The sequence below is a fragment of the Dermochelys coriacea genome, chromosome 4 (assembly GCF_009764565.3).
Source record: "Dermochelys coriacea isolate rDerCor1 chromosome 4, rDerCor1.pri.v4, whole genome shotgun sequence".
NCBI lineage: Eukaryota > Metazoa > Chordata > Testudines > Dermochelyidae > Dermochelys > Dermochelys coriacea.
In genome coordinates this window covers 55,337,384-55,354,400 of record NC_050071.1, presented here as the reverse complement: position 1 = coordinate 55,354,400, position 17,017 = coordinate 55,337,384, and the positions used below count along the sequence as shown (strand labels likewise).

The 17,017-nt window shown below is 40.9% G+C and overlaps 1 protein-coding gene across 1 annotated transcript in view; it reads left to right on the top strand.

The window, feature by feature from the left end:
- The window catches only part of FREM3 (FRAS1 related extracellular matrix 3), a gene marked incomplete at its 5' end in the record, with an annotated part of 102,308 nt that overhangs the window by 38,016 nt on the left and 47,275 nt on the right, over positions 1-17,017 (top strand). Inside the window, 3 exon segments of the mRNA XM_043513278.1 lie at positions 8,635-8,778; positions 13,199-13,456; positions 14,970-15,095. Of these exon segments, the coding sequence (XP_043369213.1) occupies positions 8,635-8,778; positions 13,199-13,456; positions 14,970-15,095 (528 nt within the window).

Below are 17,017 nucleotides of genomic sequence, written 5' to 3'. Positions count from 1 at the left end.
CAGAGCCCTGGGCTGGAGGCCGGGACCCCAGGCCAGCAGGAGAGCCCCCCCCAAGGATTGTTGGTTGGGACCCGGGACTGGCAGCAGGCTGAGTGGGGCCCGCAGATGGAACCCTGGCTGGCAGGGGGTCGGCGACGGGTATCCCAGGCTGGCAGCAGAGCCCCCAGGACCGATGGCTGGGACCCAGGGCCGACAGCGGGCTGAGCAGGGCTGGCAGATGGAACCCTAGCTGGCAGCGGGCCAGCGGCCGGTACACCAGGCTAGCAGTGGAGCCCCCGGGACCGATGGCCAGGACCCGGGCAGTATGAGTGCCACTGAAAATCAGCTCGCGTGCTGCCTTTGGCACGCGTGCCATAGGTTGCCTACCCCTGCAGTAGACCTTACGTGCAAATCCGTGGTGAAGAAAGGAAGCTTAAACAAGATTAGAGATGTATTACAGCTGTTTTAGTTGATTTACTCAGAGTGGCTACTTGTTTCTTGTGTGAGTAGCAGTATGCCCAAATGCTTTTATAAAGCTTTGTGTTGTGAATAACTGACGTTCAGCAGTAAAGAAGATAGACCTTCCAACTGTATCCCAGGGTCTGAGCCCATTTCCTCTGCACCTTCTCCCTGATCACCTGACAGCAACCCATTTATTTTCAAACTATGGGTTAGTATCCACTATCCTGCTAATGGCAACGGTCATCTGCAAAAATACTGGCATCCACAGAGCATGTGTGGTAAAGGAACATTATTTCATCTGCTGGAGCTGAGTAGAATGAAGGTCAGCCAATCAGCTAAAACAGAGGGCTTCCCAAGTCTGGTAGGATGGTGGGCCTGAGGATCCCTGTATGTTTTCTTTATGCAAGTTACAGAAGTTAAATTTTCCTTCTGAATTAGATTCCATGCTTGAAATTCTATTCCCCTCCCACTTTTAGTGTTACACGATTGTATATTATTTAGAGTTCTAGAGTCTGAGTGTTGTTTTGCTTGCACTGCTCTATTTCCATGGACTTCGGTGGAGTTTCTTCTGGTTTACACCAATGTAACCCTTGATGTGGACCTGTAATATATGCGAAATCTAGTACATGGGAAATGAGCCTGCCCTGCTATTTGTGGGCTGCTCAGCAGCTGGATTTCTCCATTCAGCTTTCTGGACTGCAGCAAGAAGGCTGTTTGATCTTTAACGCTCCATTTACTGCTGTTTTAACAAGTCAGTCACTGTGCCAATGTAATGCACACTACCCATGTAGGCTTCTAGACATGTGAATAGATGTGTCCGCAACTCAGTTGTATCATTCTGTTTCTTTGTAACTTGATGTAGATCTGTGTTCAAATCATAGTTCAAGACCTAAAAGCTAATGTAAATATGAGAGAGTTTTACATCCTTTACAGCAAGGATCTCAAACTCGAATTAGCATACACCAGACTTGAAATTTTGCACTCAGATTGCCCTGGATGACAGCTGCAAAGCTTTCAATTAGCTGAGGTACTCCATCAAGCTATTATAGTTAATAAGGCCTGTGACTCTTTCACTACAGAACCCACAGGCCCATGTCTGTCCTAAAGCATACCTCCTAGGAATGACACATATTGCCAATTTTACATGTCAAGCAAAGCCTACAATTTTTCTCCTGTCAAAAAGTACTTTTGTAAAGAAGACATCCTGAGCATCAATTAAGCCAAAAACAAGCACTCTTAGTTTTCAGTGCTTTTTTTAGCACCATTCTCCTAGCCATTCTCCTGATTTTGTTTTTCCCAAGTGATTTTTGCTCTCTCTTAATGCACATGTCAAGTATTGTCGAATCTCAGGGCTTGGCTACACTTGCACGTTATGCCGCAATAAAGCCTCCCATAGTGCTCTACCTTACTTTTCGTCCACACTGGCAAGGCACATAGAGCGCTCTGACTCCCTGACTGGAGCGCTCCTGGTACTCCACCTCCCCGAGAGGATTAACAGCTGTTGCACATTGGCTGAGACGCTCCAGTGTAAAGGGGAAGTAACGTTATTACGCACTGACTGACCTCTGGAAATGCCCCATAATCCTTTTAACTGAAGCGCCCACTCTTGTTTTGTTGTGAACTCTGGACGCGGAAGTGCCGTTTCAAAACTCCTTTTCGGGGGCTGCTTATCAAAAAAACAAACACAGCTACTGTTTTCTTTGAATGAGTGAGAGGCAGGCAGGGGGGCTCCGTTTGAAGTGCCAACAGCTAATATTTGCTTGAAGAGCGAGGCGGCGCTGGGGAGTTGGGGTCCATTTTGGTGAGCAGCTGCTTATCTCGTCTATGGAAAAAAAAAGAAACAGCTGTCGTTTGCTTTCAGTGAGTGAAAGAGAGGCGGGGGGTCTGTACTTACAAGACAGCATGATGACATACTCTCAGCACCCCAAAAACCCACTCTCTCTCCCCCCATGCACCCTGTCACTCCACTCCCCCCCGCCACCATTTGAAAAGACACTTGCAGCCACTTGAATGCTGGGATAGCTGCCCATAATGCGCCGCTCCCAGTGCTGCTGCAAATGTGGCCAGGACAGTGCGCTGTCAGCTGTCAGTGTGGACAGACTGCAGCTCTTTCTCTACTCAGCTGTACAAAGGCAGGTTTAACTCACAGTGCTCTACATCTGTAAATGTAGCCAAGGCCTCAGTACCATGCTAATGAAATTAATACACTGAAAGAAAATAAAAACATTGGGCCAAATTAATTCATGGTGCAACTGCACTTGACTGAGGTTACACCAGGGATGAATTTGACCAAATGTATTATGGAGGCAGTGTTGAATTTTACACTAAATCCTTCCTGTTCACATTTTATTTTTTTTTGTATTTAAGGACATATTCTAAGTGAGTATAAATCAGCATAGCTTCATTGAAGTCAATAAAGCTATGCTGTTTTACACTCGCTCAGGATCTGTTTGTTAGACTCCAAATTTGGCACAATAACTCTTCACAAAAGCCATCAAGTTTCCATGTATTTTCTTAACAAATATTTACAGACTTTTTTCCAGAGGAATTTTTTAATACCCCCTTTATGAAATGCTGCCTGAGAGTCTTCAGGTATTCCTCTGATTGCAGTCTAGCTAAATAATAACAGTCCCCACGAACTGCAGACTTCATCAACACACGCACACACACATAAGTCACTTTTGCAATTAAACACATAGGAAAGTAACTCTAATTTGTTATAACCTAACTGGTCTTCTGAATGAGTAGCCCGTGTAACTGTAAAATTCTATCAATTACCTTGGTTTCCTTATGCAGCCAGGCTCCCTCCCTAACTCATGAGCTCATCTCCTACGTAATCTCTCATACACAATCTCTGCTGCTCCTAACTGTGAGGAGTCAGGAAAACAGGCTGGCCAGACGGGTGAACTTGGTCCTCAGCCCATAAGCCTCCTTGCTTCCTAACTCCAGTCTCTATTCTTCCACAGCTTCACTACTGAGCCAGAATTGCTTGTTGGGTGTTTAGTTGGCTGCTTTCAAAGTCTACAGGTTGCTGGTAGAGACAGCCAGATGGTCAGCTCATGAGCCTGCTGTTCAGAATCCCCTCCTCAGCCCCTAAATGCTGGCCAATGTTAGGATCACCAGCAGAAATCCCACAATGTTAGGATCACCAGCAGAAACCACCTAGGAATCACTGGAAGAGCAGCAGCTCTTCTGTCTGATGAACCACTAGTGGTTCGTCAAACCCAGATTGTGTGTCTGCCCTTGAAGAGATGCAAATTGGGTTTGTCAGCACAAATTGGTTGAAACCCTCCTCTTTGTCAGATCCCTGTTGCTGTGTTATCACTGCCTGCCATCGTGACCGGTATTGCCTCATTGTTTGCTTGTACTGTCTGTCTGTATCCATCTGTTGTCCCTTGTCTTATTCTTATATTGTAGGCTCTTTGGGGCAGGAACCTTCTTTTTGTTCTCTGTCTGTGCAGTGCATGTATCTGGTTCATGACTAGGGCTCTGAGGTGCTATGGCAATATAAATAAATAATAATATGGCTGAAAAGATCAGACAGATTTTAAAAAAAAACCCTACATTTTCCTCAAACCTCCTAGAATGTTGTCAGCCATGCCCTAGTGGGTATATAGGGGGCAGGGCATCACCAGCCAGTCAGTGAGATGTAAGAACGAAGTGAAGTGAGAGCCCAGCTGCAATATTGTGAACCTTGTTTTATTGTGCAATTGTAAAAGTGTACTTATGTTTTAAGACTTGAAGAGTATTAGTAGCAATTAATAAAGGACATATTTAATGAGACACCAGAGATTTCTGTCAAACTCCTATCTACGCAACAATATAACTTTCCCTAATAATGTCTGCTTTGCTCTCCCTAATAATGTGAGTGTTCCCCCGTAGAAAATAAAAGATGCCCCTGAAGAAGACTTCAGGAGCTCAGTACGAAACGAAAAGCTCAATTGCAATCTAATTTGCAACAAGGGGCAAATTTGATAGGAAAATATTTGATACAGAACAACATAGACCAGTCTTTAGGTAGTAGCAATCGTCCCAGTGCAGAAGAAATTGAGGAGTGAAGCGTAAATTATGGAAGTTCTTTTAAATTAAGGAATTAGCAGATTTATCTGAAGATAAAGAATGGAAATCTGAGGAAAGTGGTGGAGAATCATCCAGTTTTCCTGGAGAGGTAAATGAGAATGATGAAGAATGTGGCTCATATGAGAAGGAGAGAAACGATAAAGAAGAATCAGCCTTGCATGGTGACAGAAACAGCAGTGAGAAAAATTGCACACCAGAAATCAATATATTAGATCCTGCTTTATGGCTAGTGATCCTTAACTCTGCTGATATTATTGTACAATTTTGACAGGGCCAGGGAAAATTGACGATATGACATTTCCAGTAAATGAGCAGAGCAACACTTCTAAAAGCCAGACTGTAAAAGAGTGTTCATGAAAGGTGAGAAACTGAATCAGCATTGGCTGGTTTACTCAAAATCAACTGACAAAGTATTCTGTTTTTGTTGCAAAATATTTCATAAGAATGCCAAATCATTACTTGCGCTTTCTGGGTACAAGCCAAGCTCCTTAAGTCTCCTTTCATAAGACAAGTTTTCCATTCCTCGGATCATCCTAGTAACCCTTCTCTGTACCTGCTCCAGTCTGAATTCATCCTTTTTAAACATGGGAGACCAGAACTGCACACAGTATTCTAGGTGAGGTCTCACCAGTGCCTTGTATAATGGTACTAAAACCTCCTTATCCCTACTGGAAATGCCTCTCCTGATGTATCCCAAAACCGCATTAGCTTTTTTCACAGCCATATCACATTGGCAGCTCATAGTCATCCTATGATCAACCAATACTCCAAGGTCCTTCTCCTCTTCCGTTACTTCTAATTGATGCGTCCCCAACTTATAACTAAAATTCTTGTTATTAATCCCTAAATGCATAACCTTACACTTCTCACTATTAAATTTCATCCTATTACTATTACTCCAGTTTACAAGGTCATCCAGATCCTCCTGTATAATATCCCGATCCTTCTCCGAATTGGCAATACCTCCCAGCTTTGTATCGTCTGCAGACTTTATTAGCACACTCCCACTTTTTGTGCCAAGGTCAGTAATAAAAAGATTGGTCTCAAAACCGATCCCTGAGGAACTCCACTGGTAACCTCCCTCCAGCCTGACAGTTGGCCTTTCAGTAGGACCCGTTGCAGTCTCCCCTTTAACCAATTCCTTATCCAGCTTTTGATGTTCATATTGATCCCCATCTTCTCCAATTTAACTAATAATTCCCCATGTGGCACGGTATCAAATGCCTTACTGAAATCTAGGTAAATTAGATCCACTGCATTTCCTTTATCTAAAAAATCTGTTACTTTTTCAAAAAAGGAGATTAGGTTGGTTTGGCATGATCTACCTTTTGTAAAACCATGTTGTATTTTGGCCCATTTACCATTGACTTCAATGTCCTTAACTAATTTCTCCTTCAAAATTTTTTCCAAGACCTTGCATACTACAGATGTCAAACTAACTGGCCTGTAGTTACCCGGATCACTTTTTTTTCCTTTCTTAAAAATAGGAACTATATTAGCAATTCTCCAATCATTTGGTACTACTCCTGAGTTTACAGATTCATTAAAAATTCTTGCTAATGGGCTTGCAATTTCAGGTGCCAATTCCTTTAATATTCTTGGATGAAGATTATCTGGGCCCCCCGATTTAGTCCCATTAAGCTGTTTCAGTTTCGCTTCTACCTCAGATATGATAATATCTACCTCCATATCCTCATTCCCATTTGTCATGCTACCATTATCCCTAAGATCCTCTTTAGCCTTATTAAAGACTGAGGCAAAGTATTTGTTTAGATATTGGGCCATGCCTAGATTATCTTTAACCTCCACTCCATCCTCAGCGTTAAGCGGCCCCACTTCTTCTTTCTTAGTTTTCTTCTTATTTATATGGCTATAGAACCTTTTACTATTGGTTTTAATTCCCTTTGCAAGGTCCAACTCTACTCGACTTTTAGCCTGTCTCACTTTATCCCTACATGTTCTGACCTCAATGAGGTAGCTTTCCTTGCTGATCCCTCCCATCTTCCACTCCCTGTATGCTTTCTGCTTCTTCTTAATCACCTCTCTAAGATGCTTGCTCATCCAGCTTGGTCTACAACTCCTTCCTATGAATTTTTTCCCCTTTCTTGGGATACAGGCTTCCGATAGCTTCTGCAGCTTTGATTTAAAGTAACCCCAGGCCTCCTCTACCTTTAGATCCATAAGTTCTTCAGTCCAATCCACTTCCCTAACTAATTTCCTTAATTTTTGAAAGTCAGCCCTTTTGAAATCAAAAACCCTAGTTGCAGATTTATTTTTGTTAATCCTTCCATTTAGTTTGAACTGAATTAGCTCATGATCACTTGAGCCAAGATTGTCCCCTACAACCATTTCTTCTATGAGGTCCTCGCAACTCACCAAAATTAAATCTAAAATGGCATTCCCTCTAGTCAGTTCAGCAACTACTTGATGAAGGAATCCATCAGCTATCGCATCTAGGAAAATCTGAGCCCTATTATTATTACTAGCACTGGTCCTCCAGTCTATATCTGGGAAGTTAAAGTCTCCCATGATCACGCAGTTTCCATTAGTATTTACTTGATTAAAGACATTAAAAAGGGCTCTATCCATATCCAAATTAGATCCCGGAGGTCTATAGCACACCCGAAGCACCATCGTAGGAGAGGCTTTACTAGTTATCTTCCCCAATGTAATTTTTGCCCAGACGGACTCTGTCTTATCCATTGCATCGCTTCTTATTTCTTTACATTCTACCTCATCATTGATATACAATGCTACTCCACCACCTTTACCTTTGTTTCTGTCTTTCCTAAACAGCACATACCCTTCAATACCTGTAGTCCAGTCATGACTACTATTCCACCATGTTTCTGTTATCCCTAGAATATCTGGTTTCACTTCCTGTACCAGTAGCTCTAGTTCCTCCATTTTGTTACCTAGGCTCCTCGCATTGGTGTATAAACATCTTAATTTTTGCTGTTTGGCCTCGCTCACATTTTGTACCCTATTAGGCACAGTCATTCTACAGCCAGTATAACCTATTAGACTAGTATCCACACCGCCCTCGCTCCTTATATACATTCTCCTACCCACGGCAGTATCCTTTCTTACTTCATCTTCTTCCCTCTCAATGCTAAAATCTGGCATGGAGATTTCCTGGACATCTCCCAACCATCTCCCCCTAATTCCTAGTTTAAAGCTCTCTTTATCAGTTGTGCCAGCCTTGATCCTAGAAGTCTATTTCCTTCCCTACTCAAATGAAGTCCATCCCGAGAGAACTGTCCTCTGTCCGTGAATGCCTCCCAGTGGCCATACATCCCAAAGCCCTCCTTATAGCACCACTGCCTCAGCCATCTGTTGACAGTCATAATCTTGTCACACCTTTGTTGCCCTTCTCAACGAACAGGAAGGATCCCACTAAAGATCACCTGAGCCTCAATTTCCTTAAGTGTCTTCTCCAGCCTAGCATAGTCTCCCTTAATACTTTCCAGTGAGAATCTAGCCGTATCATTTGTTCCCACATGAAGGATAATTAGGGGATTCTTTCCTGCTCCCTTTAGGATCCTTTTCAACCTCAGGTCTACATCCCATATCTTAGCACCTGGAAGACAGCACACCCTTCTAAATGTCATATCTCACTTTATTACTCAGTAGCCAAACGTGTGGCATATGTGTAAATTCAGACAATAGTCAATTTTTTGTGTGCCGATGATGTACATTGGCATAACAAAAGCAGCATTAATGCGACACCACATTCTGACCTAGCCATGGCTCCTTGAAAAGCCACCTTCCCAGACTTTTCCTATCAGGAGTAGGGCTAATTTCTGCAAAGTAATGGCTAGCTCAGTTAGGGAGCCGGTACACTGAAACACACTGACCTCTGCCTTCTGACCAGGCCTTCGGGTCTGTAGAGTGTGAATTTAGTGTGTATTGTGGGAGCTTGTGGGAAGGTACTCGATTATTCCGTGCTTGGGCACTTGTTTTCCCAAGTAGACCCAGACGAGGAAAAAAAGCCTCCTCATTTGCCCTGATACCAAAGCAAGTACATTTGAATGACAATCTCAGAGAATTCTAGCCCTGTCCTGGAATTCATGTGCTGTATCATGATGTGTCTGTTATTCCCATGAATCACAGGAGGAAACAAGCTAAAGAGGCAATGCTTCCGTTTGAGCTGGGCTTGGATTTCACTGGAGCAAGAGTACTACATTGTAGACGAGGACTCCAAGTTCCTGGCGGTGTCTCTCAAGCACAGAGGATACCTAGGAGAGTCATCAGTGAGTTACTTTGTAATTGTTTTAGATGTCATATGGGGGGAGAGGCAGCTTTGTTATGAGCATCAGTAGCTACTGTGCAGCTGGTGCTACTGTTTTTTGCCTATTCAACATCCAGGGACCACAGTAGTGACACCACAGTTATTTATTGTTGGTACAGGGCTCTTTATGTGTGCAGTGTAGTTGTAGCCATCTCGGTCCAAAGATATTGGAGAGGCAAGGTGGGTGAGGTAATATCTTTTTATTGGACCAGTTTCTGTTGGTGAGAGAGACAAGCTTTCAAGCCACACACAGCTCTTCTTCTGGTCTCGGAAAGATGTTCTGAGTCTAATAGCTAAATGCAAGGTGGAGCTTAAGTAGTTAGCATGTATTCTAAGGGACCATTCAAGGAAGAGTGCCCCGTTAACACCGCTGCAGTCATATAAATCAGACACTGGATTTATGGCTTATTACAACAAACTGTAACCCACTAACCTCCTCTTTTAGTCCTATCACTACAGAGGTGTTAACGGGCCACTCTACCTTACAATATATGCTAGCTACTTATGCTTCCTGTTCCAAATTGCGATGCAAAGTAGATATCTCTCACACACAAAAATGTGAACCAAATATCTGGGGGGAAAAATCAGTTTTTGTTTCAATTTTGAACATTTTTAATTTAATTTTTACTATAATTTGTTTACATTTCTAAATTTCAAACCAGCAAACCAAATTTGTTCATTATGAAAATGTGAAAATTGTTGATGTTTAGACAATTTCTAAACTTTTGTTTCAGCATTTTTGAAATTCCTCCAAACTCACTGAGCCTTTCCTGTGAAAAGTTTCCCGTTTTGACAAATCAGCATTTTTCAACAAAGAAAATGTTGTTGAAAAAGTCCCTAACCCACACTGCTCCTCAGCTTTCTGAATCAGGAGGTTGAAGCTCCTATGCAGGAGCAGTTTGTGAAGCAGCTGAAAAAAGGAACCACTGAGCTAGAACAGGGGACTCAACGAACTGACACCAGCGTAGATGATACTATTGTTGGCATAAAAGGCCCCCTATTAAACCCAGATGCCCTACCTATCAAATTTCACTGAGAGTTGGGAGCCTAGTTGGATTCTTTCGGGATCTTTGAAAATCCCACAGTGAATAAAATGAATTCCAAAGAAGAAGCGAAAACGTATGACAGATAATGAAAATAATAATTGTTTGTTTGTTATACGTCAATTTACTTTTTGGTTTCTGGATCCTGGCTCTTGTCCCCCACGTACCTGTTTATTTGTTTTAAAATAACCTCGGTACAAGCTTCAAGAATGATCTGAGTCTGTAAAACATGCCTTATAGCAACAGGAGCTTAGTTTGTTCAGTTTATCCAAGAGAATGATAAGAGGTGACTTGATCTCAGTCTACAAGTACATACATGAGGGAAGAGATTTTGGATAGTAGACTGCTCTTTAATTTAGCAAAAACAGGCATAATGAGATCCAGTGATTGGAAGCTGAAGCTAGACAATTCAGACTAGAAGTAAGGTGTAAATCTGTAACAGGGAGTATAATTAATCAGTGGAACAGCTTACTTAGGAATCTGGTGTATTTTCTGTTACTTGAAGTCTCTAAATCAATACTGGATATCTTTGTAAAAGATATGCTGTAGCTCAAATGAAGTTATGGGTTTGATGCAGAAGTTACTGGGTGAAATTCTCAGACCTGTATTCTGCAGGAGGATCAGATTAGATGACCATAAAGGTCCCTTCTGTTCTAAAAATCTATGAATAAATTATAATGATTTGTGTTGGCCTGATTGGTAACCTTTCTCACCGGCCCTTTATTACAACTGCCCACAACTGCAAAATGTGATGCAACAGCTAATAGGTATTTTGTCATTTTTAAATGAACTAGTAGAAAAAGGAGGAAAAAACCCCTCTTTACAAAGATTTGTTCTACAGTTAAACCATAATTTGTAATAGTGAATATATGTATAATCCATCATCCTTCAGAAAGTCAGGCATTTACACTAGCTATTGGCAACTAATCCTACCTCCCGATTATGAAGTTTTCCAAAAACTTTCCACTCATTCAAATATGTAGAAATTGTAATTTTTCCTCTTTCCATGCATTCTTATACAGGAGGGATTGATTTGACAAATAGGTTCCTATGCCTGTGGTCAGGAATGAGAGAGCTCTTTGCTTTGACTAGAAAAAGTGTAGGTCAAGAGGGCCAAAAACTCTTCCTTCTTTTTAAAGTAGTGTCCCTATGGATGCTCTGCTCTAGGTGTGCTTGCACTTCATGTGCCTCAGATCCAGGATTTTAGTAGCAGTGTCCATTTAGCCTGAGCAGAAATATTTAGGAATGCCTGATTTAATAAAGTGTAAGAACTGGGAGTCCTAATTTGGGAACGATTTCATACTGCAGTTTTCAGGATATCAGATTCTCTCATAATCAGGTAAGGGATTCAACATGACAGGGGCTCATTATTCTCATCCCAGGGAAGTAAAGTGTTTCATAATTGCTAGTGTCAAACCATAATAAAAAAAAAGTCCACCTATTTGATTTGATGCTGTGTAGAAACCTTTAGACAGTAATGAACACCAAAACCCCATAGTGGGGTATAGAGCCTTGCTTCATTAAACTCACAATTCGAGTCTGTTAGTTTGCTCATGCTCTTTTGATTTACCTAACTGTAAAATTTCTACAGCTGGGAAATTGAAGTGCAAAAACCCCTTACATTTTAAATGAAATAACTCTTTCTCTGCAATATACATCTAGGTTGGTTTATGCTATATGTTTAAAATATGGTACCTTCCACTTTGTTACAAAATGTTTCTTATTAAAAACACTGTACTTCTTTAATGCTGTTGTCTGCGAATCTCAAAGTACTTTACAAACATTAATCAGTTTAAGCCTTATGACACCCCTAATAGGTAGTCATCATTATGAGGACCATTTTATAGATGGGTAAACTGATGCAGAGAGGTTTCAAGTGATTTGAACAAAGTCAGACAGTAAGTTGGAAGCAAAGCCAGGAAGAGAATCCAAGAATCTTGATCTTTCCACTACACCCAGTTCCTCAAGTCTTTAAGTACAGTTGTATGAAGCTAGAGCACTTGCACAGTCAAGAAAATGTGGACTTCAGGAATAAGTTATTTCCTTGCTGGGGTGAAATGTGTTGATACAGAAACAGAAAATACTCTATGGGCACATTTGAAGGATAGTAAATAGCAAAAGCAAAATGCATCTTACAACTCACAGATGTGGCATATTTCTCTTAGATTTCCAGCATATGTTCAAGTTTTGAGACTGTATCTCTCTGTATGTATTTCTCTCACATACTGTAACAACTGCTCTGTCATTCTGGTTGTTTTATCTTCTCTCCTGAGTCACACGTCTTTTATGAGTGTTCGCTAGAGCTGTCACAGCATTAGCCATCTGTTTTAGGTATCAGTCTAAACCTTCTTAGGGTTAAATCCTCTATCAGTACAATTCTGGCTTACACTAAATGGATCCATGTGCAACCTCAAAGGAAAACCTTCTTAGCTGGGGGGGATATCATCTCAATGGAAGTGATGGAAACCTGAGTACGTACAACACTTTACTTGTTTTATTCCCAGTCTAGTTTTAAATTTTCTGTAGGAAGAACACTACAGATTCAATGACTTAGTAGGGTTTGTCCATCTCTATATTGTGTGATTCCTGGAAAAGGGTCCAGTCAAGTAATTCTCTCTGGCCAATTGGTGGCTGCATGGGTAGGTCTACAAGAGTAAGGGTTGTATGAATGGGAGAAATCCTCAGGGCTCTAATAGGGGAACAAATTACATCAATGGGGAAGAATTCCATATAACTTAAACTATACAAGCACAAAATCAATAAAAAACAATAAGAGATATTACAATAAAGACATTATTGTGATTATGTAGTGGCTAATTTGTGCTAGGATGGGACCAAAAATTTTAAATGTGGATGCCTGTGTTGTGCCTGCAATGAATATGCGCACATCCATTTAATAGGAAAAATGTGCATTTATGTGCACAGGTAACTGCTCAAGTATGCAATTAGTTCATGTAGATTTTTTCATGCCTCATCAGACACATGTAACATTTTCTGTAGGTACAACTGGAGAACCTAACCTAGAAAACACTTATGCATGAGAGTAATTTTGCAGTGTGAGCAGACCTGCTCAATTCAAATCTATAGTTGCCAAGAAACCATACACTGAAGTAGTTGTATGTGCTAATATAGGTTTTAGGTACACATTGGATAAATGAGTGGAATTATTCATGCAATAAAGTTCTTCATATCCATAAGTGTTTGCAGGGTCAGGTCCTGAGCAACACATTTTAAAATGTGCCCCATAATACATTTTCCAGATCTGTAATTGGCAGACACTTGTTAAAAAACCACAATCTTGTCTTATTCAATTGATTCAGTACACAAACAAACTTTTGGGAAGTCAGTAGTTTTTCCAATTTTTACTCGGGTATTGGGACTAAAGATGGAACAGCAAAAAAGGATAAAGATTTCAAAGGGAAAGCTCAGAGACAAGTCCAGTTTAATCCAGGACAGACCACGGCTACCTGGCGAGTGAGGATAACCATAGATGATGAATATGAAGCATCTGAAACTTTCCAGATCATTTTGTCTGATCCTATCATGGCTGCTCTTGAGTTTCCAGAAATAGCAACAGTTGAAATTGTGGATCCTGGTGACGGTATGTGGCATTTACTGCTCCCCTTCCTCCATTCCGTAACACAAAATTCATGATCCCGAGAAGTGTGAATCACCCTATGATGGGTTGGACATCCCCACCCCCGGGATGCCACCTGATGAACTAGGGTTTAACTGAGCCTATCCTGCTCCACCAGCCTGGATTCCCTCTCTCTGTTTTGCTGAATTAGGTTCTCTGGCCTCTTGCAGCACACACACAGGTAGGGCCATACCCAGCTGCAGACACAGACTGAAGTCAGCTGTGTGTGAGAGGACTCACCCAGGACTCATGTCCACACCCATTTTGTGTGATAAACCCAAAATAATACTGTCTTACACTGTATAGAAAAATCTGCACGGCACAAGCTCATAACATTCACCCTCTTCCGCAATGTGAAAAGAGATATGCGTGACTTCTTGCTTTCCCCCCAGCCAGTTAGAAATTACATAAACTTAATTAATAATAAACAAAACAAATTTTAGTAACTATAAAAGGCAGATTTTAAGTGGCTAAAGGGATAGCAAATGGAACAAAGCAAATTACTAAGCAAATGAAACAAAACACGCAAACTAAGCTAGATTCACTAAAGAAATTGGCTACAAATAGTGTTCCTTACCCTAAATGTTGTCTCCGGCAGATTACAGAGATTCTTGAAAGCCACCTGCACTGGCCTGCAGCTTGAAACTTCAGGTATTATTACTCACAGGTTAGACACCCTTCCAGCTTGGGCTCAACTCTTTTCCCCCCAGTTCAGTTCTTGTTTCCAGGTGTTTCCCATTGTCTCTTTGGGTGGGGAGGCAGAGGAGAACCATGATGATATCACTCCCCTATCTTATATAACTTCTGTGTATGGTGGGAACTCTTTGTCTTCCGGTGGAAAAACACTGGCATTCCAAGGTGAGATCCAGTACCAGGTGACTTGGTCACATGTCTCTGCCTGGCCCTATCAGCCATTACTTGCAGGCTGTTTGGAGTGTCCACAGGAAGACTAAGCTGTTTCACAGTCCATTGTCTTTGCTAATGGGCCATCAGCCCTGTCTGGCTTTTCCATTGTTGTACCTGAAGGGCTAGTTGTGGGTGACACCCAAAGTAGCGCATTTGAAATACAGATACATGGTCAATATTCCTAACTTCAGATACAGAAATGATACAGGCATACACATTGGATAATCACATTCAGTAAATCATAACCTTTCCAATGATATCTCACATGAGCCATCTTGCATAAATTATATCTGTTATGTCATATCCATATCATAAGCATATTTTCATAAAGAACATGGAGTGTAACATCACACACCCACAGCTCCCCTGGCAGTTCGTGGGCTGAGTCCTGGGGTCTTGATTTAGTTGTTGTGTTGAATCCTGATTCAGGTCAAACTCCCATTGGTTTGAATGCAGCTACACATAAATATACAAGGATTTAACGCAGCAGATTAAACCTCTCTATTGACCAAATTTATCAATGACATCAGCATTGAACTATACTCTGTCTCTTACCCTTTCTGTTTTCCAGAATCTATAGTGTACATTCCCTGGCTGGAGTACAGAGTAGAGGAAGATATTGGTGAGCTGTTAATCCCTGTTAGGAGATCTGGAGATATCAGCCAAGGACTAATGGTCGTTTGTTGCACATATCAAGGTATGTTACCTACTAAGATAACAAAGAAATACAATGTTGTGCCAGCCCTTACATGGAGTAATAGAGACACTTCATTAATATGAATTTACATATATGTTATGCAATATGGGGCCAGTTCAGTGCCTCTTGAAATCAAATGGAAAGAATCCCATTGATTTCAATAAGCTTTGGATCAGATCTTATTTTTGGTTGCAAGTTATCTATTATTTTTCATTTGTCTAGTGCCCATCTTAGGGATAGTTTTCAAAAAGTCTGGTATACGCTTTCTAAGCAAGATGCTATTGTTATCATCTGTTTGATGCCTTCAGTCTGCCCAATTTCAAAAATTGTGCTTTAATCACTAATAAAATTAAATGCAGAATCTAATACTACAGTATAGAGGAAAATAAGTGATTACAGTTAACATGTATTTTGTTTTTGTTTATATTTCTGAAGTTCTCGTTGCCACTGGAGTACTATTTCATCTTTCAAGCAGTGGTTTAGCTTCCCCTCTTCCAAGGCAAAATTGCATGGATTCTGTGGCCTGCAAACTCTGGTCCACATGCTTAATTTTATGTACCATGAGTACTTCCTTTGATATCAGTGGAACTCTTTAGTGTGTAAATGTAAGCAAATTTGCAGGAATGGGATCAGTGTGGCTTAAATACACAAAATTGTTACTAGGGTCACTCATGATAAACTGGTTTCAGAGTAGCAGCCGTGTTAGTCTGTATTCGCAAGAAGAAAAGGAGTACTTGTGGCAACTTAGAGACTAACAAATTTATTTGAGCATAAGCTTTTGTGAGCTACAGCTCACTTCATTGGATGCATGCTTATGATCAAATAAATTTATTAGTCTCTAAGGTGCCACAAGTACTCCTTTTTTTCATGATAAACTATTTTGTGTGTGCTGAAAATGGACTGTGTTTGTGTAGCTTGTGACCATGTTCAGATCAAAAGTTTGTACAATCAGTCTACTTCAGAAATTAATTTACAAGATATATAAACCCAGAAATGTATGCTAAATGTGCCATTGACCATGCCCCAGGCTGGGCAATACAGCACTGAAATTCACTTTACATTTTAAAATATTCTTTTCAGTGATTGTAGAATCCTCTGGTGCTCTCTGCTTAGCTAAGGACATTCCAGAGTGCATAATTTGGTAGCATTGCTGACACAATTAACTGAAAGATCAGGGCCATGGGGCTATCTCGGTGTAGGCAGACCGCTATTCCTGCATGGAGCCCTATTTGGTTTTGGTGGGACTGTGTAGGTAAAGGGATCCACCCACAGTAATTCGTAGGATATGGGCCTTAGCTTGCATTTTTCATTTTAACTTGGAAGTTCATCTGTCAGATAGTTGAGTGAACATTCATAAACAATACCTATAGTACAGGGATCTAAGGTGACCTTGACCTCACAGTTATGCCTTTATTTCACGTGTATCAGGTCATAATAGCTATAGTCTCATAGAATGAGAGAATGTAAATACGTTTGTGGTTTCAGCTTAGCCCGTAAAACAAATCTGCTGGAGTCTTAAAAACTGCACCTTACCAAATACTGGTGACTGTGTGGTAAACCACACAATGTTTCTCTTACTAAACACAAAAACCTACATTAAATTAACATTCTTCAGGTTCTAAAGTCAAGCAGTCAAAAGATAGGAAATGCCAGAATTAAGGTTTCCCGTGTAACCATAATTCACCCCCTTTGTGTGTATGTTATGATACAATCTTTAATTACATCACCATGTATTATTTTTTCACTTGGCCCCTGCTTCACTCAGTGCATAGGATGGACCTGCTTTGGGGATGAATCAGGGTTGTGTAGTGAAAGAGACTATTGTCTGTAGTTTGTCAAAGTTATAAACAACAGAAAATAGATTCTTATAATGGGATATACGTTGGACAACCTTAATAATAGACTGTGCTACCAACCCCTCC